General features: G+C 44.4%; 1 protein-coding gene and 1 long non-coding RNA gene across 2 annotated transcripts in view; one reads left to right on the forward strand and one right to left on the reverse strand.

Annotated features, from left to right (window-relative positions):
• On the forward strand, positions 1-23,207 carry MARCO (macrophage receptor with collagenous structure). The gene is made up of 18 exons (XM_006277960.4): positions 1-178; positions 2,454-2,555; positions 5,680-5,910; positions 7,672-7,707; positions 8,471-8,515; positions 8,789-8,851; positions 8,945-8,977; positions 10,042-10,119; positions 10,203-10,256; positions 11,399-11,443; positions 11,805-11,912; positions 12,768-12,875; positions 13,011-13,055; positions 15,277-15,375; positions 16,226-16,333; positions 19,746-19,781; positions 20,114-20,290; positions 22,037-23,207. The coding sequence occupies exons 1-18, from the start codon at positions 79-81 to the stop codon at positions 22,165-22,167; spliced, it is 1,599 nt and encodes a 532-aa protein (XP_006278022.2). The 5' UTR covers positions 1-78; the 3' UTR covers positions 22,168-23,207.
• Positions 1-24,914, reverse strand: part of LOC109281326 (uncharacterized) — a 61,842-nt gene extending 36,928 nt beyond the window's left edge. Inside the window, exon 1 of the long non-coding RNA XR_002087933.2 lies at positions 24,711-24,914. This is a non-coding gene — a long non-coding RNA (uncharacterized LOC109281326). The remainder of the gene's footprint in view (positions 1-24,710) is intronic.
• Positions 24,915-27,956: the final 3,042 nt, after the last annotated feature.

Consider the following 27,956-nt stretch of genomic DNA (forward strand, 5'->3'; position numbering starts at 1 on the left):
GTAGATGAACAGAAAGATCCTTATTTCCTCAGCATCTGTAATCTGACAGGACTGTAGGTTAGCTACAAAGACTTTCCCATGGAACCTAGAGGAGGACTTTCAAGTGATGTGAAAATATGCCCTGATTCCGGCAAACTGTGGTTTACTTCACCTTGTACCGCTTCCTTTGAAGTCAATGGTAAAGTATTTTTCATTGTTCAATAAGCTAAAATCTTATAACTCTGCTCTATCTGTGAAGAAAATAGCAAATTAAATGAAATTCTATACTTATGATACTTCCACTGCCTTTTTATTCTTTTGCTAAGACTTGTATCTGAATGTTAATAAAGAGATGTACGCAGGGCATATTTCTTCCAGCCAAAAACTAACAATTAGCAGCCATTCTCCAGCCGACGCTGTCACTCTCTCCTGGTGTATTTAAAAAAGCCTAATTATATTTCCATTGTTACACATTTCAATGTCTTAGATACTTACAATATTCAAATCACAAATTCTAACAGAAACTGTACAGCTGAATCTAAATACTTTAACCAGTTGCACTGTTAATTTAATTAAAATGATTGTCTTTCTTCAAAGTATACCCTTTAAAACTAAGCATTATATTATATTGCAGCACTCAATTAAGGGCAACTTGCCTGCGATAGTTATTGATACCCATGAAATACTTTCCCTCCACAAAGGCTGACATTTTCCCAAGCGGTGGTTTATTTATTTTTTCCTTTACTTTTCAAAATATGTTTGAATCTGTATTAATCTGTTTGTATTTGTTCTTCTTTCCAGCATCCTACTTATTATTCATTAATTTAATTTAATGTATATATAAATTGCTTTTTTTTAAGGAAGAAAAGCATGTATCCCATGCTCTGGTTAGATATTATATTTCTATTTCTATATATATATATATGTATGTGTGTGTGTATATATATATATATATATATATATATATACACACACACACAAACCACACACACACACAATACATTCCTTACATTTGTATGATCCCAGATTTCTATTAAAAAAGATAGCTATAGATATAGATATAATCTATATCTATATCCCAGATTTCTATTAAAAAGATAGATAGATAATATATATATATATATATATCTTTTTTAATAGAAATCTGGGACCATACAAATACAAGGAATGTATTTTGTGAGTGTGTGTATATACATATATATATACATATATATACATCTTTTCCCATATAATCGATATATTATATAATAGTATATATCTTAATATATATCTGATTTATATATTCCACACATCGTGGAATTTTTGTACAAAGAAAATGTACATTCCTTACATTTGTATGGTCCCAGATTCCATTTAATAGCTCTCTTTTTAATAGGAATCTGGGACCATACAAATGTAAGGAACGTACATTTTCTTTGTACAAAATTCCACAATGTGTCCATATAAATATTACTATTGGCTGGTTTGTGGAAACAGATAGATAGATAGATAGATAGATAGATAGATAGATAGATAGATAAAAGCAGATGTTATAGCCCAAAGTAAAAGCAAATGAGAGACAGCCCAAGCAGAGAAGGAGACTGCACACTGAAATGGACCCAGAAGGACCATGTAGGGAAGTCTCAGGGGGTCAGGATTTCAGCAGGGGTTCCCCCCAAAACTAAGAGTGGGAGCTGAGGTTGGGGAAGACCTCAGAGCTGTGAGTTCCCTCCTAGAACAGAATGGACAGAGTCTCCGTCTCATCCAGCACCTTCCACAAAACGAACAAGCACAACCGCTCAGGGCAAAAGGGGCCACATTATTTAGGGTACATCTCCATGGTGCCCCCACGCTTCTGGGGAGTGTTGCTTTCAAGCCCTCATTCTCGCTCGCACACTCCAAACCCAGAACAAGGCAGTGCGGTGGGTGGAGGGTGCCCTTAGCACGGCTTCCCCACCTCATTTCTAGGTTGGACACATCAAGTGAGAGGAGGTGGGAGGACGTGCTGAAAAGAGAAGGTCCCAGGAGCGCCGGGGATGGGGTAGCTCCAACTAGTGAGAACTCTTTGTGAGCTAAATGGACATTCAGGGATGTGAATTTTAGGGTTAGGCATGCTCTATGTCAAGGCAAATGTAAGAGCAATACACCCTTTGATACATGTTCTTGGAGCTTTCAGTGTTAGTAGAAATGTGTGGACAGGGCAGAGTGGCTTTTGTACAGAGCAGGGCTTTGACGGTTACATTTTTAAAGCTGAAAGCTTCTCACAGGAGTTCCTCTTCTTTCCGTACAAGTCAAAAACTCCACCAGAAACCCTATGTGAGACCCTCTCTCGCAGGGATCTCCCCGCTCTGCATTTCAAGAACAAAATGAATGCTTCATTCACATAAAATCAGTCAAGGTATAGCAAAGCAAAAGAAATTAGTGTGCTGTAAGCGAACAGAAGTCATGGGAACAGGGTCTAAAAAGATGCTTGTTTTATTCCTATTGGATTTTAGAGCCACCAACCAAAAAAAAGACTTCCTCATACTGTGCTTGGACTGCACTCATCCTCTACCAGCTTTTGTTAACCGCAGGCCTAGGACTGTTGGCATATAAAGGTAATTGCAATGATCATTTGTTGTAACTTAGAAATCAGGGCACTGTGGGTGATGGGGCTGCAGAAACACACTGTAGTAGGTACAGAGTGGCAAAGTACTATAGAGGGTCACTCGCTGTGTTGGTTATGTGGGTTGTAGCACCTTGCACACACTCAGTGCTCTTTGCATCCTCCGTCCCTCTCTGCAGTATCTCCGTGTGTCCCATTCCACCTCTATTTCAGGGAGTCTCTGCAGCACCCTCATGCTTTCCCTCATGCCAGGAACTGTGTCCCGCTTCCCCCAACATTTGCCCATCTACCAAGGTCTCCCCCAAGCCACAAGCTCCATATGTTCCCCATGCCACTGCTCCCTGCACCCCTCCAGAGTCCACGTGCCCCTCTGTCCTCCTGCCCCCACTTTTCTTATTTTCTTTCTGTCTTCAAGCTCTTCATTTCATTCCACCAGTTAAGACACCATGTTGATCAGGGATAAATAGGCAGGCAGAAGGGGCATCTCCAAGAGCAATAAATAGTGCTTCTAGAAGGGAGCTCACTCCTCCTGGACTGACTCTAAGGGGAGAGTCTGCTGCAAGCTGGAGGGCTTTGTGCATGCTTATTTCTCATGGGAGGAAGCTGAGCTGAGCCCTTTCAGAAGGAGGGCAGAGAGACAGCTCAAAGTGCACTTATCTTCAGTTCCTCAGGGGGACTTTCCGAATGCGAGCGAAGGATCCCGCATGCTCTGAGAGTAGAAGACAGTCTGTCTTCTTCCAGATAGGCATTTGACATGACACACTCCTATCTGGTCATATGAATAAAGTCCTTGTGCACTCTAAACTTTATAAACTTAGGTTGTAGGTATGATTGAAACAATCTGTAAACAGCATTTAAAAGCAAATGTATTAAAGTTTTAGGACAACTAGAGTACACAATGCTACACTTCATAAGTAATAACAAATTGGCAGGGGTCGTTGCACCCTGGCACAGCTTTATGAGCACTCCTGGTGCTCTGGCCAGGTGCCAGTTGACTGGAAGAAAGTCAACATGGTCCCCATCGTTAAAAAAGAGAAAAGGGAGGACCCGGGCAACTATAGGCCCGTCAGTCTTACTTCAATCCTGGGGAAACTCTTTGAGAAGATTATCAAGGAGCACATCTGTGATGGGCCAGCAGCAGGGATGAAGCTCAAGGGCAACCAGCATGGTTTAATTAGGGGCAGGTCCTGTCAGACCAACCTGATTGCCTTCTACAATCAGGTCACAAAAGCACTGGATGCAGGTGTCGCCGTGGATGTAGTCTTTCTGGACTTCAGCAAGGCCTTTGACACTGTCTCCCACCCCATCCTCATTAAAAAACTAGGTGATTGTGGCATTGATGCCTACATGGTCAGATGGATTGCAAATTGGCTGAAGGGTCGTACTCAGAGGGTGGTGGTGGACGGGTCATATTCGACCTGGGGGGCAGTGGGCAGCGGAGTCCCCCAGGGCTCGGTCCTTGGGCCTGCACTGTTCAATTTCTTTATTAGTGACTTGAACAACAGAGTGAAAAGCAGCCTGTTCAAATTTGCTGACAACACCAAGATTTGGGGTGAGGTGGGCACGCTAGTAGGGAAGAACAGATTACACCAGGACCTGGACAGGTTACAGGGGTGGGCTAACGAAAATAGGATGGGCTTCAATACTGACAAGTGCAGGGTGCTGCACTTGGGCAGCAGTAACCAGCAGCACACTTATAAGATGGGAAACTCCCTTCTTGAGAGCACAGAGGCAGAAAGAGATCTTGCAGTCATCACTAACTCCAAGATGAACATGGGCCGACAATGCGAGGTCACGGTCAGTAGGGCTAACCGGACCTTGTCGTGCATCTACAGATGCATCTCAAGCAGGTCCAAGGAGGTGATCCTCTCCTTCTATGCAACACTGGTCAGGCCGCAGCTGGAGTACTGTGTCCAGTTTGGGGCGCCGCGCTTCAGGAGGGATGTGGATAGCATCAAGAGGGTCCAGAGGAGAGCCACCTGCATGATCCGGGGACAGCAGGGCAGACCCTACAATGAGAGACTACGGGACCTTAACCTGTTCAGCCTTCGCAAGAGAAGGCTGAGGGGGGACCTGGTGACCATCTATAAACTCACTAGGGGGGATCAGCAGGGTTTGGGAGAGACCTTGTTCCCCCTAGCTCCCCCCAGGGTAACAAGGAATAACAGCCGCAAATTGTTAGAGAGTAGGTTTAGACTAGACATCCAAAGGCACTACTTCACAGTCAGGGCAGCTAGCATCTGGAACCAACTTCCAAGGGAAGTGGTGCTAGCTTCAACCCTGGGGGTCTTTAAGAGGAGGCTTGACATCTACCTGGCTGGGGTTAGTTGAGCCCGGTTTTCTCTCCTGCCCAGGGCAGGGGGTTGGATCTGATGATCTACAAGGTCACTTCCGACCCCACTTCTATGAATCTATGAATCTATTAAATTTATTCTTAAATAAGATGGAGCTTCGTGCCGCTATACTCTGAATATATGACAGTTCCTAAACGACATTTTCCCAGAGAAGTGGATAGGCAGAGGCGGACCAATTGCTTGGCCACCTCCTTCACCTGACCTGTTGCTGTTGGACTTCTTTTTATGGGGACATGTTAAAGTGTAGTTTATTTGTCAAAACCATGTTCTTTGGTGGAACATAGGGCTAGGATCATCACTGCAATTAATGCAGTAACTCAAGAGCAACTGGGAAACATTTTCGAGGAGTTGGAAGATCGGATTGAGCGCTGTATCATGATGGATGGTGGTTATGTTGAAGTCTAGCACTGTGTACTCTAATTGTACTAAAACTTAAATATATTTGCTTTTAAATCCCTTTTACAGATTGTTTCTATCATACCTACAGCCTAAGTTATTAAAGTTTAAAAGTGTACAAGGACTTTATGAAGACCCTGTATATCTGATCATACCCAATCCAAGAGTGATAAGCATGCTATAAATGCCCATGTAAATAGACTGGAGAGTCCTGAAACAGTAAAACTCTCCCCATCCTAAAGGAAAGAAGTGCATTTCTCACAGGAAGCTCAATGTTATTCAATAGAAGAGAACTGACCGGCATAGGAAGAATTTCCTAGATAACCAGGGAGTGGCTCTTTATGCTGAATTGTTTCATTTCCACAGTGTTTAAAATGGAGGAGGGTTTACATAAACCTCCAGAAGAAGACTACTTATATTTGTCAGAGCATCTAGCCAGCCCTTCCCACAACGAAACATTCCTGGAGGGGAAATCTGATTCCCGGTACCTCAAAAGGGAAAACAAATTAATCTACAGTTTAGCCAAAGAAATCAACATCATTAAAGTCCACAGTCAAAACTTAATGATGAAGATGGGCAATATCACACGGATTGCAGGTATTGCTTCTCTTCTCCTTCTCTTTTTTTCAGTGGTTTGTGGTGCAAAGCTCAGTGCAAAGCAGTACAACAGGTAGAGATTTCTGTCACTGGGAAATGCACAACTCAGCAATTACCTCCCAGAAGACTTTCAGGAGTTGATTGGCTGGGTCAGATTTGCAGCTGGTAAAAATGAGGGTCACAGTGGTAACGTGAATTTATCATCATCATCAGTCCCTCCAGTGCAATAGAGGACAGGGTACTAAACACCGTACTAATACAGACAAGCAGACTTCTCCAAAAAATAATTGGTGCACTGCAGACCTGCACCAGCAAAGGAATTGGCCCCAAGAGCTCTGCTTTGCCCAGAGAAATGCTGTGCAGGTCCTTTCACCTCTGCATCATTCAAACCCTGCCAGGATCACCTGTGACCTCAACCAGTGAGAAGATGGCTTATGATGATGTGAAAGGTGACCACATCCCAAGAGACTGTGACAACAGCTCGAGTTGTCAGCAGCAAAAGGTTGCTAGGTCATAGAAGTGCTATGAGCATGTCCTCTTTGTCCTGGGTACCCACCAGGTATGGAGGAGAGATTGTAGTCACGGTGGTGACTCTGTGCCTCCAAGAATGCCTCAAAGCAGGGGAAATCCTACAGCTATACTGCATCACAGGCTGCCTTGTGCACTGGAAAGCAGCCTACATGCATGGTCAGCAAATCTGATCCCCAGAGGCCACATCCATCCTTGGTGCTTGTAATAATTATTGCCTATATAAAGCACCACATATGAACACATTGCAATACAAGCCCTAGAACAAGGCATTCAGGAAGGGTGGGCCTGGGATCAGCATGCTAATGTAGTGCTTGAAAGATCTTGGCCCAATTCCCTGCTCTACTACACATGACCTGAGTGACCTTGGTCACATCACTTAGTCTCCCTGCCTCAGGTGTTCATCTGCACCTACCTATGTTGAAGATTAGGGTACTATGTACTATAGGAGTACCACGGATGGTGCAGAGTCAGGCGAATGAACAAGCCATGCCAGATTTGATCGCTTCCTTTTCTACTAGCTGATAGTGTGCAAATGGATGTTAATTCAGGGCTGTCCTACTTCTAACCAGCCAGGCTGCAGGCTATGCAAGTGCCTCACTATTGCACCACTCTCATGGTCACCCTGGCCTCACCCTCAGCTCCCCAACCGTGGTCAGACTGCCATGCTCCACCCGGGTACCCCAAGACATGCATTCCCCAGGCACCACAGTCTGCCCCGTGCTGCACCCACACTGGCCCTGAAGCAGGAAGTGGAAGCTGGGGGAACCCAGAGACTGCCAGCTGCTACTGCAGCTGGAGCAATGGGAGGGAGTGGCGGCTCTGTGGAAGCCTGAGGGCTATACATTGGTGTGCTTCATGTTAAATCATCATTCCTGAGTGCCAGGAGAAGGCAAGGACTTTGAGTACAATACTGTTTAGGTGCTGAGGTGGTGCGCTCTTCTACCTGCCTATTCCATAGAATGGACGCAGGAGCACAAGCTCTGAACCCCCTTCCTGCTCTCACTTCTCTGCTGGGCATGGAGAGGTTCCCAGCACCTGCTTCCCACCAGCCAACACACTCTGTAACTTTGCTCGGGCCTCTCCATCATGAACATTCCTCCAGTAGCCAAGGTGATGTTTCCAACTCGCAGATTAATTCTATTAGCTGCAGGTTTGCATACTATGAAATCATTTGGAATCAATTATTAAACACTGATCATTTAAAAAATACATATTAAATATCCATTTCAGGGCCACCGGGGAGCAAAGGAAATCCAGGTCCTCCAGGTAGGTACATATTTGAGCAATTAGCAACTCCCCTGTGCTCTCCTCCTCCCTCCCTCCCACTTCACCGTGAAGAATCTGGAATTAGATTTTGTAACCATATTTAATGACTGATCCTGCAAAATCATAAGGACCTGCTGGATTTTATCCAAGAGCCTTGGATCCCCTCTTGCTTGGCCTGCTAGTAGTTTGACTTTGATGCACCATATGGAGTTTTCCCACTGGATACTCCCCACCAAGAGCAACCGGATGGGGAGCAGTTAGGAGCTGGTAGCACCCCAACTCCATCCCCTCTGCTCACACCCCAGAAGGTCCATTCACAATGTGCGGAACAAGTTGTACCTTCTCTGGGCCTGTAGCAGACTGCTTCCCTCTCCCTACCTGAACCAGGATAGGAACTGGTCAGGAGCTGTGATGTGCCCATAGAAGAGCAGTCACATGCTACGTCTCAATTAGGGTTGAACCTAGAGGAGCCATCTCAGCTGGGCCCATTAGTTTCATCAGGAGTTTCAAGCACTCAACCGTGCTGAGGACTGGGCTCTAAAATTTCCCTTATATTCAGGTTGTTTTCCACAGGCTAACTTGGATGGAGTTTTAAAGTAATACCCTGCTTTTTCTATAGTAATGGTAACTGCACTCTTCTCAACTCCCCAAGACCGACACCCAAAAATTTTGTGCCAAAATTTTGTGCATGACAGGAGCAATGTTTCTCCATGATATTCCCTCAGTCTATCAGAAACGATGGCTTTTCTTCCATTCAATCCAGGTGCCAAAGGGGAAAGAGGACCTCAAGGTGAAAAAGGGAATTCAGGTCAGTGTCCAAGTGCGTCCCCCTCCCTTTCTCCACTCTATGATCTGTCAAGTGCATTGGCTCTGCACTGAAGAATACATGAGGCCAGGACCTTGCTTGGTGTAAATCAGCAGTATGTAATATACAGTCAGTGAAGTTACCTTGGTTTACACCAGTGAGACTCTAGCCCATGGTATGCATTGGAGTGTGATGAAATCCCAGTCCCATTCAAATCAAAAGCAGCCTGTATTTGGCCTGAAGCTTTGTATTTACACTTGGCAAACCCACTTCTAGGTCAGAAGGGAGACATCGGCCATCAAGGACCGTCTGGAAGCAAAGGAGAACCCGGGCCAAAGGGTAAGCAAGGAACCGCTGCATTTCAGGAGGGGAGGACCTATTTCATACTGGAGCAGAGCAGAGCAACATAAGAATAACTCTCTTCTATTGTAGGTGATGGACTTTCTGGGGCAAAAGGAGAGAAAGGTAAGGTATGGAAGGGAACTCTCTTGCATTATAATATCAGTGATCAGAAGGAGGACTCAGTGGTTCAAGCACTAACTAGGGTTTAGGAAAAGAGGGTTCAGTTCTCTGCTCTGCCACAGACTTCTTGCTTGACTTCAGTCCAGCCACTTAGCTTCTCTAGGCACGTTCAGTATGCACAAGCACATGTGCAGTATGCACGCTGCACACACGGCACATGCAGGCATTCCCTGAGCTGCTAATTTGCAGTGCGGGGTGGGGAGGAGGGTTTGACACTGGCAGATCCTGGTGTCAAAAAAACCCACACTAGAATAAAGTTGCACGGTGCACTTGGAGGCAGCATTCACTGCCTGAAACCAGAGCCTGGCCAGCTGGAGCCATACTCCAGATGCTAGCCAAACTCCCTGCTGCCAGATCATCGCTGCTGGAGCCCCAGGAGGCTCCCAGGACCCCACGTAAGGTTGCTAGAGTCAGCCCAGGTACTGGCCCCAGCCTCCCCTACCCCACCTGGGGCAACTTGCCGCATGCCAGAGCATGCACGCATGGGTGTTCGCCAGGGACAAATTGTGGTGGCACAACTATGTGCTGCTGCTATTTGTCCCCGGGGGTACGCACATGCATGCTTGTCTGGATGCGGCCTCTGTGTCCAAAGGGCTGTAGTGATGTACATACCCTGCCACTTTCTGTGAGCCAATACAGCAACAGGGACCATGTGCATATTTCAGGTATAAAAAGGCCCCAGTTTTCAGAGATTTCTCAGCGCTTTAATTTCAATGCCTACAAATATCCTGGGGTGCCCAATGTTATGCATGTGGATTTGAAGGGTTTTGGCCATTGTTTTGAACCTGCCTTAACACATCCCACTGCACAGCTTGGAGAGCCCCTGCCGTCCACCTCTATTTCACTCCAATCACTTCTAGGTAAAGTCTAATATGATTTTGCAGCTGCGTGTTTGTAACTGGCCAGTACTCAGCTCTGCCAGGGAAAGGAAGATGTGGTTTTGTTCTTCACCAAAAAATGAATGTCATTGCTTTATTGCTCCCCAATGCACTTTCAACATCAACCAGGAGAAAAAGGTGTCACAGGATCTTCTGGCCCAGCTCTGAAAGGGGAACCGGGTTCACCTGGACAACATGGAATACCAGGTAGCTATCTACCAGCCTTTCCCTATCTGTATAAATGTTGTGCTGCTTAATACTCAGACCACATCTTGCCTTCTATATTTTAGGCATACCAGGAAACACAGGTCCTCCAGGTGAAAAAGGAAACAAAGGAGAAACAGGTAATGAAAGATGAGTAGCAGCACCTCCTGTAAGATAATATAGGTAAAGACCTGATGGCACAAAGCTCAGTTAAACCAAGCGAGGTAGGAGTGAGCTGCGTGCTTCCCATGGGGGTTTGTAGGCTCGGTGCAGTAAAAGGAGAGTGCAAACAGAACAGTTTCTCAGAGATGAGTGTCCTACCATAACAGCCAGGCTGATACAGTACGATTATATCCATCATTTTCTTGTAAGAGCCATACTAAAATGAGGATGTAACCAGAAGTTGTCTAGTGCAGATTTCCTGGTTTGGGGGAACCAGCGTTCGGACCAAATTCTGACCTCATTGACACTGGATTAAATTGGGAACGCACTATGCCTGATTCCTAATTTTCCACTGGTAGAAATAAGAAATGTCTCCCTTCGGACTAGAAATGTTTCCTTAGGACTAAATTCTGGAAGCTTTGCTTAACCCAAAAGAGCTGGGCTAATGCATTGTATGAAAGGAATACTCCCCCACCCCTCGCAATGTTGTACCCACCTGGCTGCTAATTTCCTTCTCGGTTTAGGACAACTACAGACACCGAGTCCGTCAGGTCCTTTCCCTTCTTTCCCTCGGTGCGGTGTCTCCTAGCGTGCCCATCGAGAACCCACGTGTTCTCTGACTCCAACCCCCAGCACCGGTCTCCAAACCTTTCTGCAGCGCGAGGACACCAGTTTCATACATAAGAGCCCTCACAGCTAGTCAGGAGGTGGCAAGATTTGGTCCTTTGTCATGTAAAACCTGCTGCCCCTCTCTCTCTCCCATCTGTGGTTCTTGGCTACATTTATGCTAAGCAAGCTTTCTAAAAATCATCCATTCATTATCTTTCCTGTTGCACAGCAGGATGCACAACAAAGAAATATAACCTCGGGCCAAGCCCTGTGGTTCATTTCATATGTATTATAATCCTATAGCTGAGGGCTGTTCCAAGAAAAATCCCCACTGTGTGAATAAGGACAGCAGGATTTGGCTCACAGACATTTGGCCAGATCCTCAGCTAGTGTAAACCGGCATAACTCCATTGACTTCAGTTTAGGGGATCTGCCTGTTTACACCAGTGATCTGATTGGTCCATTTTTATTGTTTATTACACTTACTAATATATATCTGTTGGGATTTCAGGAATACAAGGACCTAAGGGGGCACAGGGAAGCCAAGGTGTCCAAGGTAATGCTTTCCTTCTGTAATATAATTTCCTTGGGGGCATACAGTAAGACTTCTGATTTTGCTCTCAATAACTTGTGTAAATCGGCAGTTGCACTACTGAAGTTACCAGAGAAACAGCTATATAAAACATTATAAATGAGACCGGGCAGGATGTTCTATTTGATTGCACATCCTTAGGGTCAGTGATATCAGTGACCCACATCTAGTTCAAGCATAACTGAATTGGTCTAATTGGAGTCACTCTGGTTTTACCCCAAGAGCAGAATGTACTTGTATGTTGCTCTGCATCGCAGGTGGGAACAGTCCTCTGACACGGTATTGGATCCAGCATGGCATCTGAAGTCTGATATTTTCCATCCAGGTTTAAATGGATCTCCGGGTGAAAAGGGAACCAAAGGAGATGCTGGCTTTGCCGGGGCAAAAGGTGAACAAGGCGTGAGAGGAGATAAAGGAGACATGGGTCCTGCAGGTAAGATTATGTATGTGATTATTGTTCTCCAGATAATTTTAACCAACTTTCCTGCTTTGCCAGTGAGCCTGTTCTGTCTACTGTAAAATGCACTCTCTCTAGACAAGTGGTTTGCTTTAGCTCTGAACAAGGGGTTACTTCTCCATAAAGGAACGGGATGAATAAGGTAATTTGTCTTATTTGAGGGATTCCATTTTGTGTCTTGCTCCAGGGAGGGTGGCTCCTCCAAAAATGCTGACTCCACACCATAAGTTTTAATAGTCTCTTTTGGAGAGAGGTGCGTGTAATGAAAACAGCAGGTATTTAATTATCGGCATATCCCTGATCCTAACATTCGTGTTTATAGCAGGATTTATAGGGTATAAACTAATGTAATATAATTTATATGCACAGGCATGTGTATATTTGGTTAGTTCTAGTGGTAGTAAAGCCTATTTCTGAGTGGTTTATATCCCTTTTAAGCCAGAATTTTGTGTAAATTAAACAGAAGAATTATGCAGCATGTCTCTCTTGTGTAACTTGCATTAGATTGGTATTCGCCACCCTGGTCCAAGATGTGGATAGGGAGAACAAAGTGAAGAGAGGATAGAGAGGAAACACAAAGGAGATCAAGGGCACAAATGAGTGCAGAATTGTGAATTCTGCAAAACAGAGTTGCAGGCACTTTTGAACTATTGTATAGCCCCACTTTCACTGTCTATCCTGAGCCTCTTGGTTGCCGATTGAAGATGCCGGAGATCTATAAATGCAGAAATAAAACTAAACCCTGATCCCACTGAGGCCAAAGATAGATCCACTAAGCCCAGTAAGATCGAAAAATGAATCAGTAACTCTATCTATTCTACTGTTCAACAGGTCTACAAGGAAGAAAAGGTGAAATGGGTGAGAAGGGAGACATGGGGCCAAGTGGACCAATTGGTGCTCCTGGAAGCAAGGGAAACCCAGGCCAGCCAGGCTTCAGTGGTATGTGAGCAGGACAAAATGCCCAATCTGGAGGGTGTGGGAGCAGGGTGGTGGGACTGCTAGTGGGGAGGGGAGATGCCATGTCTCACAACTGGTACAGGTCTCGCTGGCACTAACATTCATGTTGTATTGTAGGCAGCGCAGGAACACAGGGCCTTCCTGGACAGAAGGGAGAGGCAGGTAGGTTCTGCAAGCAAAAATGGCTCTTCCTGTGTGTATAAAACTGACGTCTGTTAAAGGCCTGTTTAATTAAAAAGAAATCATTTGCTGCTGTAAATGGGCTAAGCCAATCCACTTCAATGGAGCTGTGCTGATTTACAGCACAGGTCAACCAGCCCTTAAAGTTTAATTTAAATGAAAGAACCCATCAGCCAAGAAACCTCATTTATCCCAATCTCCAAGGAAGAGTATCAGGAAAAGTGACAGTCTTATTCTCTCTTTTCTCCCTTGACCCTCCATCCCCTCCCCACAGCTGATGTGCTGGTTACAGATCCTAGCCTTGACTCTCCTCTTGCAAACTATCTGCTGGGTAGTTCCACTGAATCCAGTGCGGCTGCATTTCAGTAAATAAGGAGGAAAAGGAAGGATCTTTATTCTATATAGTAATAGATTTCAGAGGCAGGAGACCCCATTGTGATCATTAAAACTGAAGTCCTCCATAATATAAGCTATAACATTTCATCCAGTAAGTCCCTGTGTAAGTCTTGATGCACCCTTGTGTAATACCAGTTTCACTCTGCTGAAGAAGCAGCATGAAACTGAAATAACACCGTGTTGAACCAAAGGCCCCTTTTTTCAACTTCTAAATTCATTTCTTCTTTCATAGATTTCATAGATTTCATAGACATCAGGGCTGGAAGGGACCTTGCAAGATCATCGAGTCCAGCCCCCTGCCCCAGGGGCAGGAAGTCAGCTGGGGTCAAAGGATCTCAGCAAGATAAGCATCCAAATGTTTCTTAAAAGAGTCCAGAGTAGGTGCTTGCACCGCCTCTTGGGGGAGTCTCTTCTGGGCCTTGGGGGCTCGGACAGTAAAGAAGTTTTTCTTTATGTCCAGCCTAAAACGGTCACGGAGGAGTTTGTGACTGTTTGACCTTGTCATCCCTTGGGGCACTCTGGTGAACAGACTTTCCCCCAGATCCTGATATACACTCCTATACCTATCTATCTATCTATCTATCTATCTAGATAGATAGATAGATAGATAGATAGATAGATAGATAGATAGATAGATAGATAGATAGCCTGGCTGGTTCATTTTGTCATTGAGATATGGAAGTCCCTCTCTGATTTTGCTAAGAATCAGTTTTATATCAGTTTAACTTCATGAACTTCCTTGGATTTGCTCCTGATTTAAGTGGAAGTGAAAGGCATGCTGGGCTGGTCACACCTGGAAATACTGAAGTTTGTGTAGTTGTTTCCAGTCTATGAACATTTCCCCTGCGGTTGCTTATAGATGGAGTGTTTTCATGCTGTTATGGAAGCTGCAATGCCATCTTCTCTCTAGGATTTGGGAACTAAGCAGTAGAATTATTTCATGTATAAAATTCTGTGAGATGGCCCAGAAAATCTATAAAAAAAAAAAATGTCTTCTTCTATTAACAACTGCAGGCTTACTAATTTCTAAATAAACCTATGAAATTTCCATAGAAGCCTACTAGCCTCATTCCAGTTACATTTTAAAGGATACTTCCACAAGGAACTACTCAAATTGGTGTGCAAATTCGTTGTTCATAGCTAACAGTTGCTCTATTCCTGCCATGGAGTGAATCTATGTCAATGGAGCATGAAAAAGGGTGTGAGGGTTGGGGAGGATACCAGTCATTAAGGTGGCTGTGGTATAGTAGACACAGCCAAATTTAGCTATAAGTTAGCTAGCTCAGGTACCAGTAGCAGGATAGCCATGCCAGCACAGAATTTATCATGGGCTACACAATCCTTCAGAGAAACTGGTTCACATGCTGGTGGCCGGTTCATGCTGAGCTCTGTGATTAGACTAATACCAGTACCTAGCCAGCTATAACTACAGAAGAAACTGCAGTGTGGACATACCTTGGGAGAAGGTATCTCCTACTTTCACATATACACCCCAGTCCCATTACAGGTCACGTGAATCATGTGCATGCAAAAAAGGGCAGAATTCAGCCTAGATTCTGTAGGGCTCTGTAGGATCCCCGAAGTAGAAATGCTTTGCAGGCTGGATGCCCTGCAGCCTTGCCTGTAGTGGGATTCTTTCCCCTGAGCAGGTGAGGATTCTGGGTTGGAAGCAATGGACCTTATTTTGCCTTCATGCTGCATAGGGGTAAACTTGGATCAGCAGAGAAGCAACCTGAGATACTGCAGATCACTTTGATTCACTTCTCCTTTAAATTTACCATTTTTGGTGCTGTTCTTCAACTTTAAGGTTTAAAAGGAGAGTCTGGCTCGCCAGGACGTCCTGGTTTGGATGGAGCACATGGCCAGAAGGGGGAGAAAGGACAACCTGGGCTCCCTGGACTACCAGGTACACATAGCTGTCAACCATTTTAATCCAGTATTATCAAAATAAGTCCTTATTATGTTTCTAATCTAGACAGACAGGAGCAAAAGGAGAAACAGGAGACAATGGAATAGCAGGTAAAGGGAGAATCAAACTAATTCAGCAACACAGAAGGAGATTTGCTGGAAGGAGTCATGGGTCACCGAGAGGTGCCCCCGTTCTGTGCCATGCACCAAACTCTCCCAGGCAGCCTTGAAGAAAGTTCATTTACTGATGTGGCTCTGGCAAGGACCTTTTGAGTGTCTAGAAAGGTGTCCTGTTTAGCATTGTTATAAAGCATAAAAAGACCTCTGAGTAATCCTTTAAGATTATTGGAAAGAACAATGAATTTCCCCAGACATGTTTCCATGCAATGCACTCTGGTGATGTTGGCATGTCATGAATGGAAAGTTTGCTTTGCTTGCTTGCTTGATTTATCTATTTATTTTTGGGCCAAACTAGCTAAGTTAGTTTTTACCTTTTATATATCGTATGCCTTTTCCATAACTCATTCACCGGCATGCCTTCCCTTCTGAGACAATTGAAAATTGATTAGACAATAGATATTCTAATCTATTTATTATTCTAACCTATTTATTCTAATCTGGGATTTAACTAGTAATTTATTTTGGTTTTGATGATTCTAGGCCCTCTAGGACCAAAAGGAACAAAGGGAGATCATGGCTTTCAAAGTAAAGCACTTCGCCTACTGAGCAATTGGTTATTTACTCGGTCAAGGACTGTAGATGGACTATTTTGCTGTTTTCTTAAGGCAAGCATGCTCTTTTCTTTGGAGCCAAAGAAAGATATTCACTCCCCAGTATTTTTCACCTAGGTTTGAAGGGAATCAGTGGTGAAAAAGGAAGTCAAGGGAGTGTTGGAAGTCCTGGCCCAAAAGGTGAACCAGGAATTAAAGGATCCAAAGGAAACACTGGACCCACTGGTAAGACTGGTTGCCATGGCTTCTGATGAGCCGGTGGTATGTTTTGCATTTTGTACACATGGGTATAACAGCGGGACACAGACTGGTCTCTGATGCAGCTTCATGCTTGCCTTCCATTATGAACATGATCCACCACCAACTTACCCCAAACAAACCCAAGGCACTTAAAACTGTTGATGCTACCTCCCATGCTCAAGATAGCAATGCATCAAACTAAACACAAAGAAAAATCTCATCCCAGTTATATCCCTGCTCGCAAATTGTAAGACTAGATTTTTTTTAAGATATCATCTCTACCCTCACTACTGCACATCACACAAATAAAACATGAAAACTGTGAACCTAAATCATTACGATTCCCTAATTTTAGTAACAATAACTGTTTACAGCAATCATTCTCATTATCCATTTTTTGTGACCATCAGCATTCAAACCTTAGCTTTACTCCCATAACATTCTTCTTCATTTGCTTTAAAAATATAACAGCTCATATTAAGTGGCACGTACTAGGTTCTTTGGCCTGCTCCACATATAAGCCTTTTCTTGTAATGAAGGCAAAAGTGACAACTTTAACTTAAAAAAGAGCTTGAATGGTAGAAACAAAAGACAGAATTGTTCTACTGGGCAGAAAAAATGTACTGATAAATGGAAAAATGACTCAGAGCAACTTGTAGCCAACTGTGGCCATACCAGGATCACAGGAGCAGTATTTTGTCCATAATGCTGAATTCTTAAGCAATTTTCTACAGTGCTCTAAAGTAGACACAACAGCTTTCCTTTTACCATCACTCATCTCTGCCTCCTTCTTTCATAAAGTTGCCTCTTAAAGGAGAATATTTTAGTGCAGCCATTACAAGGAAAATTTCACTTGCTGCTTGCATCTGAGTCCATATATTTCTTCCAGACACTACATTAAGGCAATGATGCAGCACAGGAACCTATTTCACACATCTTTTTCTGTCTTCAGATAACTAGCAACAAGCTGAGGAGGAAAGCCGTGCCAGGCTGCTTTGCCTGCCTAGGTCACTCTTCCATGTTTGCTAACAAAAGGGCATGGACTGGTCCAAGGCAGGCAAGGACTTGGGAGAGTCTCAGTTCACACCCCTCAGGTCACCAGCAAGTTGGCACAAAGAAACAGAAGACACTGCACAGTGGTCACATCCACCCTAGATTATTTAGACTAGACTAGCTCCACAGTAATCGGTTTGATTTGAAACTGCTGTTCCATTTCGTTTTGTTGATGCTGGTTCGACGTTTTGCCCATAGGCTATAATGGGGAAGCTCAAAACAGCCTCCATCATCCAGCAGGCAGATCGGGGGCCCGCAACCCCGGGAGGGCTGCGGGGGCTGTGCCAGTCCTCCTGGGGTTGTGGCCTCTGATCTGCCTGCCAGAAGAGGGAGGGAAGCTAGGTGCTGCCGCCTGGGACTGGGGTCCTGGGGAAGGGAACTGAGCCCAATTGCTCAATCTTCATCCTGCCTGGGATCAATTGGGCTGGGGAAGGGAACTGAGCCAGATCACTCAGCTCCCCTCCCCAGCGCCACAATCAGTCTGGGGAAAGGAACTCAGCTCAGCTGGGCTCAATCCCTTTCCCCATCCAGATTGTAGTGCTGGGGAGGGGAGCTCAGCTCAGCTGGGCTGAGTTGCCTTCCCCAGCTTGATCGTAGGGCTGGGGAGGGGAACTGAACCTGGGCTCAGTTCCCTTCCCCTGTGCTGCTATCAGCTTCCCGCAGCTGGGCCATGGGAGGTGGGGAGAGCCAGGGCTGCGTTCCCCGCCTGGCTGAGCCACATGGGGCTACGGAGCTCCTGGGAGCGTAGCCCTAGTTCTCCCCTTTCTCCCACCACCTGGCTGCTTCGAAACTCGAAATGTTTTGAAACTTTTGAAACATTTCAACTAGCCTCGTTTTGTTTCGAGGCTGTTTCAAAGCCCTTCATTTTGTTTCAATTTTGCTGTTTCAAGCTCAAAACGAGTCAAAACAGCGTCAAAATGAAACAGCCAGAGAAATTTCTCACAGCCCTACTAATTAATAGTACTATTTACAAGTAGTATCCTGCTGCAGAGTTTTTGACTCCACAGCAGTGCATGTGCAGACGCTGCCCTGGCTGAGTGGGGCAAAGGGTGCTTTAGTGCAGGGATTGCCTGCCAGCTAGTCCCATAGTGGAGTGCCCTCATGCCCCAACCAGACCCTCCACAGCACGTTGAGCTGGGGGGAAGCAGCTCATTCAAACCGTGCCCTGGGAGCAATAAACTTCAGAGTAATAAACTCCAGATTGTATTACTTTGTATTCATTGCATGTGTAGACACATCCTGTGTAAAGCAAATTACTCCTCGGGAGCATGTGGGGAGCCTGAAAAGAGTCATGGACATCTGGGGAGATGAAGATTGTCTTTCCAGGCTCCCACTTGCTCACAAGGAGTAATTTGCTTTACACAGGATGCTAATGCAAACATTTTGAGATGATCTAGATTATTTTTTTAAACTACTTTTCCAATCATTTTTAAATATCTACACTCTTCCCTTTTGCTTTACATTTTTAAATATATATGATCTCTCCTTTGGACCCAAGTAGCTCAGCAAAAATGGGGATCTTGCTTGTTGTTGCAGTTTGGAAAGGAAACGGGTCGTGGGGTCAGGTTTTTCTTTGATACAATCCTGTTTATTTACAAAGGCTTGTACAAAGTCGTGTTTCCCCGTGGAAGCAAACAACATGTGACAGTGTCTTTGCTCGGAGCTTCAAGCCTCTTTCTGCCAGTCAGCGTTTTGCCTCAAAAAAGCTCTCTCTCAGGGCTTTTCTTAGGGCTGTCCTCTCTCTGTCTGAGGAAGCCATGTCCTTGGCTTTTCTCTACTTCCCCTGTGTCTGATCTGGTGGTGTTCCCCCTCTGTCTTATTCACAGGTGTACACACACGCACATACACACACACACACACACACGTGTGTGTCTACACAAACAATAGCTGGTGAGACACCACTGCCCACATTATTCAGATGTCTCAGTAGCAATGCAGGTATCCCTGCTTTGGGTAAAATGAACCTGTGCTTTTGGTCTGGAAGCAATTCTAGTTTATCATAAACGAGCTTAATTCTTTCTACTGTCTTATGTATGACACCCCCAAGCTTCACAAGGCTCCAATAAAATACATTTCTTTGTGATTTAGTACCAGAAGACCTTTTAATCAGGATAATTCACTGAGGATAGAGTGCCATATAGCATACCCCTGCTTTTTTTAACATGCTGCTATCCTGCCACAAGACATAAACCACATCAGGGATTTCATCCTACAGGGGACTAGGCTTTGCCTGGTTATAGGCTTGTATCTCTTAACTGCACAGCTGTAAGACACATGACTGTGATTATTACCTTTATCTTGAAATTATGTCAAATGCATTTCTGTTCCTTTAATAATTAAACAGGTCCCCAAGGCCCTAAAGGCAACACCGGTAACAGAGGTAAGGGGTTTCTTTTTCTTGTTCTCTAGCACTACAATTCTACAGTATTAGGTCTAATCTGTATTCCATACATGCATGCTTACCTTAAATATGGGCATAATCCCACTGAAGACAAAAAGGAATTAACCATGGTTTTTAAGTTAACCGTGTTTGCAAGTGTTTGCAAAATCAGGGGTCTGAACTGAGATGATATTTGCTAGACATAACCTGTTTTCTATGTGGCTGTGTTTATTTGAAGATGAACATTCATTTGCATTATTGAATTCTCTACTTTATGCACTGTTGTCATGTGTTATAATTGGGGTCATTACCCTAACTTTCTAACCCTCCAGGTGGAACCCATTCCACTGTCAGAATCAGTGAAGGAGGTCATCGGGGCCGCGCTGAAATCAACCACAATGGAGAATGGGGAACAATATGCGATGATGACTGGGACATCAAAGATGCAAAAGTGTTCTGCAGAATGCTTGGATATACTACTGCAGCTGCAGCCTTTACTGCAGCTAGAGGTAAGTTAATAATTAATCATGCAAATAGCCAGCTAAATACCTGGCCTTGAAATGCAACCTACATTCAGTCTATATGGAGACCACGTGTGCTGGCCTCATGCCATCCACACCTACCCCAGACAGACCTGGAGATATGGATCTGGAATTAGTTCAGTCCAGAGTATGCCAGTAGGTTGGGACCACTTTTGTTGTACATGACTTTTGCTATTCATAGTAGCAAATCTCATAATTCTTCCCAATGCTAAGCTTGAACAAAATCGGTACACATTTTCTGTTGGTGAATCCTGACATCTTTGCGCGCACATGTGGCTGAGGGCTCTTCAGTCTTGCTGCCTTGAAGAACAACTCTAGACTTTTTCTTATATTCTCTGTCTCTTTACTACTAGGTACTTTCATTTTTCCATTGTCAAAATTCCCACCCAGTTGCCCCAAATAGAAGCAATGGTCCCAACCCTTCCACTACTAGCAAGGTCCACAGGCATCCTGCTTAAGAGAGTGCAGTATTGAAACCTTTGCTAGGCGATTATTCTAGCCAAGGATGGCAAAAGGTAATGTACTTATAGTAAGTCATATGTGACAACTGGCTATAAGCTATTCAAATATAAGGATGACTAACAGAAGCCAGGTTTCTAGAGATACTGGTTTTACATCCCTTTGACTGACTGAGATTCTATGTTGGTTCACCCAGCTAATTAAAATGGAGACCTTTTCCCTCTTGGTCCCCAAATGTCTCTCTCAACCTGAACTCAAACTCTTCCAAAGTTCACAAAAGTTCACTGAACTCTTTCTGGTCACCCCTCTTACAAATATTTTTTTCTGACCCTGCACTTCCTACTTCTAGCCTAAGATCGATGCAGAAGTACTGCAGTAATATTATAAAGGCTTCTCTTCCAAAATTTCCAGCCAGGTTTTGCTAACCTAGCTAAAATATGGAGAGTTTAGTTAAAAGCATCTATCCTAAATCTCGGCATAGTCTTGGCTGTATCCTTTTATTAATGACAAGTACTTCAATGTAAAGGTGCCCAAAGCCAGGGAAGCAAATCCTATCTACATATGTCGCAAAGCATGACAAAAAAGAGACTTCCTGCAACATAGAGAAAATTAAAATCTCCACCTGTCAGATCAATGGTTTACCCTCATCCCTGCACTTTCAGCTGCTCATTAGGCATTCCTTTTAGCACCGTCACTGGTAGCAAATGATGGGAGTCTGCCCTGCCCATATGATGACACAAAGGGAGGCAAGAGGTACACAAAGAGGAAGCCACTTCCCCTCTTTGCACTGACTCACGATGGCGGTGGTCTGTACACAGCATTCTCTCCTCCTCCAAAGGGTTACTTGCACTACAGTTCCCAGATCACTGAAGATTGAATCCTCTACCAGACCACTGGTCCCATTCTCCTGGACAAGGAGAAATGGCTGGGGTTGTGGCTGTCCCCAGACAGGACATCCGTGTGGTTCAAGATCAGATGTGTGCTGCATTCAGAACTTGGCAGCAGTGAGTTATTTTCTCTTGAGAGCAGGGAGGGAATTCTGACTCCGTCACATTTCCTTTCCAAGACTCTTCCTGCAGCAACCTGGTCCTGCATCTTGGGCAATGCCTTGAAGCTTAGCATTGTCCTAAGCAAACTGTGGAACTAAAGGATTGTCTCATTCACCATTAAGGCTGTCCCTGGGGGCTGTAGTTTTCTGTCTCCCTCAGCTTATGGCTATTGACTTTTTTATTTTTAACCATGTGTTCCCGACAGGTTCTGGAAAGATTTGGCTCGATAATGTGAACTGTACTGGATCTGAAATCTCTCTATATGACTGCACTAAACCTGCCTGGGGTGAGCACAACTGCAACCATAATGAAGATGCCGGTGTTGAATGCAACTAAGAGAAGCACTACAAACTGCACTCTGATGGAAACTGTCTTTGATGATTTTGTGGCATATCTGTCATGACACAGTACAGGCTGGAACTTAATTCTTGGACTCTGCATTATATCTTGGCTTCTTTACCTGATAATATTTACCAATGAGGCACGTAATTGTTCCATAAATTGGTAACAATTACCTGGCCACAAGAGACTCAGCTGCTACAAAAAAAGCAGAGAATTCAGGAATAAAATACTCAGCTAGTGCATGTACTTCATATCTCTCCAAATAACCTGCCTCATACTCCAAAAAGCTCGTGTTATTCCAGAAAAGGATGGTCACAAGTTAAAGGCCAGAAATAGGAGTGTAGAGATATACCACTATCCCCAGGTCTACCAGAAACCTCTTTTGTGACCTCAGGCAAATCATTTAACCCGTCGCTTACTTCCCCAACCTAGTAAAGGAATAGTGGCTCTCTGGAGAGATTACTTTTTATAATATTCAAAAGGACTTCCAGATCTTCAGATATAAGATGCCACCGAGAAATAAAGCAGGTGCATATAATAGCAAGAGTAACACTCAGGCAGGAAGTGGTTAACAATTAAGCTTAAGAACTGCAAATAATTCTCCCATCTGTGCACATAACACACAGCTCCCATCCTTACTGCATGCGTTATACAGAGCCATGGCTGAGACCGCAACTTTTATTTCTGATGAGAGCTTTCTCTCAAAGACCTCTATAAATATGAAGCCTAGAACATGTTGGATGGCCAGTGAGTTAGGTACACTGCAGCTTGTTTATAACCACTTTGCTTTAAAGAAAAGTAAGTTTTCAAGAAATGCTTTCCTGTGCTTATTGTTAAACCTTGCAAGCATCTTTCTTCTACGCCATAATATGGATTAACATAGAAAGGGAAGCCTCTCCAGGCAGCGTTGTGGAGGTTTGATTACAAAGGCAGCATTGATTGTAAGAAGAGTAAGGGAGAGGCCTACATTTTGTAATACTATGTCGTATAAATGAAGCTGCTTACACTATTTACAGTAAAGGAAATAATGAACAGTATCTGTCTTCTTATTTTAGCAGGTACCTACATGGGCTTTCTCTGATCTTGCTTCTTAATGGGATGTGGGATGGGAGGTCTGTCAAAATTCTCAGGCTAGACTATGAGGTCTTTGCTTAATTTGCACTCAGTCAAAATTTCCATTAAAGATGAAGGTTTGGTACATCTCCCGCAGCAATTCAGAATATTAAAGTTGTCACATCCAACTTTTGAAAGTCATTCAGGAGTATCTGCCTCTGGGGAATGCTATCTCCATACTCATCGCCACACTCACACTCACCACCCTCTACACTTCCCACTCACCACTATGAAATCTGCATGTCTTACAGGTTTTTATGATCTAAACATGGCTTACATTGGTTTTTACCTATGCCCAGGCCTTGCTACATGTTTCCGTGTGTAATACCCGTCTGTGAGTCAGAATGATGAGGGCGGCAATCGACTGCTGTGCTGGTGGATATGTCAGAGACCTCTGTTGACACACAATATTTGATGACCCAATGAATCCTATCATTGGCAAGAGGCAACAGTAGTTTATTTAAGGGTGGAAGTGATGGAATTCTTCATGAATTTAGTTTACCTTCCTCTCTTTGAAAACTGCATGTGGCTTCTATTTGCACAGTTAGTTCTTGCTTTCCCTAGGTGCTTTTCTAGTTCTTGTTCCTCCAACTCCCATACTTACTTCTTGTTTTCTTCATGCTAGAACTTAAAATGGTTAAAGTTAAGCACATTCACAGATCTGGACTTCCCACTTTGCAACACATGCCTTACCCAGAGCTCAGCTTGGATTCAAACTTTCACGCAGGCATGCCAAGCAGAAAGCCTGACTGCTAGTTTCACATCCCGCTCAGACTTCAGCTATGACAGTGAGGGCTGTTAAGACCTGTGAATCTCCACCAAGAAAGATGAGGTAGCAGAAGTGCAGTATATTGTGGTTATATTGGCAAAAAACCCCACACCTTTAGTGGTTTCACTTTGGATGGAGGGATACTATATCAGTGCAAAACACAATGCTGCTGAGGGAGGGAGAGTTGTTATACCAGTACAAAACACTACTTTTCTGGTATAGCTCTATCCACACTAAAAGCACTTGGCTGGTACAGTACACTGATACTTGTATTCCTGCAAAGAATGCCTAAAATCAACCTAGCATCATTTCTCTACAAAGACCTTTCACCTCTAACTTCCAGGGTGCAGAGAAATAATTAAATGGGAATAAATCCTGTCATTTAGACAGGCAGTGAGACCTAGATCTAGGAAACTATAATAACAGTCTTTGCTTTGGACTATGATGAAAAGAACCATTTCTGTTCTCCAGCATTCTCCCTTCTTTAGACTTTCTGGTTGAAGGCACAGTTGGTGGTACTTTTAAGACTGAATAACATATAGGAGGAGGAAGAAGAAGAGGAGTTATTTATATTATTGCAGTATCCAGGAATCCTAGCAGCTTTTGATGAATGCTCCCCTTAAAAACAACAGCAAACATGGCAGGTAGCACTTACTGGGTTGAGGCTCTTCTGCTTCCATCACTGTAGGTTTGTTGAGTTTACTACCAAAAAGGTCCTCTGAGGATATTCCTCCAGGGCATCCTGTGAACGCGCTTGCTCTGCAGGCTGCTCCAGGCTTACTGTGGGCTGAAACAGGCTGATCACAGTCAGAACCCTCCTCCAAAGCCTCCTCCTACTCTTCTTCTCCAATTCATGGGGTCCCACTGTAAAAGAAAAGGGTTATAAGAGGTGGTCAGTTTAGAGCTTGAGCACTTTGCCATGCTATGCATAGCCAGGACACACTGCAAGATCTCAGGTTAGTATCCTTAGCCTTGCCACTGGGTCACTAGGTGAGCTCTTAGTCCTTCCAGTCCTGTGCCTACCCCCAGCTAAGCTGCTTCAAGATGATGCAATGTACACTGCTGTTACTGCACCTGCAATCACAATTCCTGCAATACATGCCCAGTAGGTATTTGTGTATTCTCACTAGGATTGCTAGCTCCATGTTAGGGGCATAGTCTTAGCTTGGGAGAGAGGGAGCTGTTATAGGGTGTGCTGGCAATCCATAAGGAAAATGAAGGGTTTTCCCTCACACAGGGCAATATGAAGTGCCACTTAGTATTTATAGAGTAAAGTGGCAGAGGGGAAGTGTGCAGAAGAGCCAGAAGATTGGGGGATAGGAACTGTGGGAATTCCCCCTGCCTTGCTCCCTGAGCGCCCCCCTGCCCCAGGGCTGCCCGTGAGTCCCAGGGTTTTCTTGGGGTTTTTTTTTCTTAAAGGGCTGGAGCTGGCCAGGTGGGGCACCTGTGGGAAGGGCTGGGGGAGCAGGGGGCTCGTGTAGAGCCCCCCACGCAGCATGGGGCAATGAGGGGCAGCAGGGATCGCCCCCTGCCCAGCAGCACCCAGTAAGCACCAGGGCTTTTTTTTAAAGTATGGAGCTGGGGTGGGCAGGGGCAGCCATGGGGGGGCTGGGGGAGCGGGCAGGGGTTGTACCATGACTATACCAGTATAGTGCATGTCGGTGCACCTCTACCCTGACTCATAACTAGTATAATTACAATAAATATTTTATTGGGATTACTGTGCTAGGATAAAATAGAGTGAGCTGGGAAACTAAAGTTTAGTTCCTCAATGTTTTTTAAGTTTTCAAAGTTGTTTCCATCCTAAATCTGGATGAAAGCCCCAAAATCTCAACATTTTGTGCAGAACTGGTTGGCTTCAGAAACATCAAAAACAAAATGAAAATCAGACCACACAGTGAAATGCTGGTAGCTAAGGAGGAGCAGGTAGGAAGAGCACTGGTCTGGAAAGTGAGGCATTTTTTTAAATTATATAAGAATTCATTAGAATGATCTGGGATTTTGCTGCCTTTTTTTAATGTGTGTCATTTTATTTCATATATAAGCAGTGGCAATGCGTAGAGGGTGCACAAGGGTGCACGTGCACCCCCTGAGAGCATCAGTGCACTCCCTGATCAGCCACGCTCGCCGCTTAGGCGATGGGCAGAAGTGGCTGCAGCCACTCCCGGATGCGGTTGCAAGGATCAGCCATGGGGGAACTCCCTCCAGGCACTGAGATCTGCCACAGGGGGACACCTCCCACCAGGCTGCGAGATCAGCTGCAGGGGACCCCCCCGCAGGCAGCAAGATGGGTGGTGGCGGGGGCTATCCAGCAGCGCAGTAAATTTGCCTATTATGCCCTAATTGCCACGCATATGTAGACGGTGATGCTTTAGTGCACAGCAAATTAGTCTACAGCACAGTAAAATGTCTCATGTAGATGCACCCACTGTGTAAAAAAGAAAAAAACGTTGCTAAGACATTCTGCGTTACCAGAAAGAAGACAGGCCAACTCTAATATGGAACGTAAATGAAGCTTCACATTTATCTGAAAGGGTATTGAGAGTGAATGAGCCACTGTGTTCACATGATTTTTAAGTGGTTTTTAACTGCACAGCCAAGAAAGTGAATTTCCCATAGTAACCCCTCCCTTTGGTGAAGTGGCTGATTCTGCATTCAGCAGCACTTTGGATGGGTCATCGTTAAATGGACAAAGAAGGTGAAACTCAAAGTGAAACTAAAGAAAAATCTAGTAGGGTCATGCAATATGTGGCAAACCCTTGCTCTCTCATTGCCGGTAGTAACATATGCTCAACTAAGCAGAATTTCTGATCTGAAGAGTTGCAGATCTGTTCAAATATCTCTCTTCCTCTTCCTTACACCTCTAGGGGTTGACTTTACAATTCCTTTTCCTGAACCCCTGTAACCCTGTTGCAGGTTTCCAGCAGCCTAAATTGTGTGGAAATCCACGGGACCATGCAGCCCTTCACAGCTCTCTTTCCCCAGGAACAGAGTCCCAAAGCAGATTCATTACAAGGGCTGTTTAATTAATACTAGATTTAAGAAAAGGACCAATAAAGCACGGGAACAGGCTACCCAGGAAGGTTGTGAACATTTTTAAGACCCCACCAGACAAAGCCTTAACTTGGATGAGACACTAGATGACCCTTCCAACCCTCATTTTCTATGATTCTGTAATTCTAAGTGTATTATGTACTTATACAACAAGGACCCAGAGAGCTTTGCCTCCAAGTGTCTTGTGCAAGGATTCGATTTCAGCCCCCTACACCTTACTACTTATTACGGTATAATGAACCCTAAAATAAAAAATTGTGCAACAGGGGGCCCCGGACTTGGCAATCACATGGTTTGTAGTGCCCTAAAGCTACGTCTGCAGGGAATATTTATAGAATGACTTGATTGTACAAAGATGTACTCTCCAGTCTAATACAGTGCTCTGCTGCAGTTGACTCCCTGGCATCCTTGGTCCATGTAAATCTAGGTGTGCTAATTTACACGTGGCAAGGATCTCATCTACTCTGGCAAGCTGAACTCTGGAAGGTTTGATCAAACGTGCTGAGGCTGGGCCAAACTTTCTAGTGGTGTCAGAAGATGCAACACTAATTAATTCAACTGAGTTAAATCCCCCACTTTGGCTTCTTGAGCTGTTTTCACATGCTCCTATTCCAAGGGTGAGACTCTTGCCAGTAGCTAATTGTTCGATGATAGCTTTCATGCCTACAGAACAGAAGTCTGATTTTAAAATGATCTCTGCATCTTCAGGGCTATCTATGGAGATCTTTAAGCAGCTTAGCTTTCTCTCCCACTGTCATAATAATATTAACACGAAGAATTTACAAGTGCACTGATTCAGGAAGCCTGGACTCATGCCATGTTTACACCCGTGTAAAAATAAAAGGAG

Source organism: Alligator mississippiensis, chromosome 4 (assembly GCF_030867095.1).
Source record: "Alligator mississippiensis isolate rAllMis1 chromosome 4, rAllMis1, whole genome shotgun sequence".
Classification (NCBI taxonomy): domain Eukaryota; kingdom Metazoa; phylum Chordata; order Crocodylia; family Alligatoridae; genus Alligator; species Alligator mississippiensis.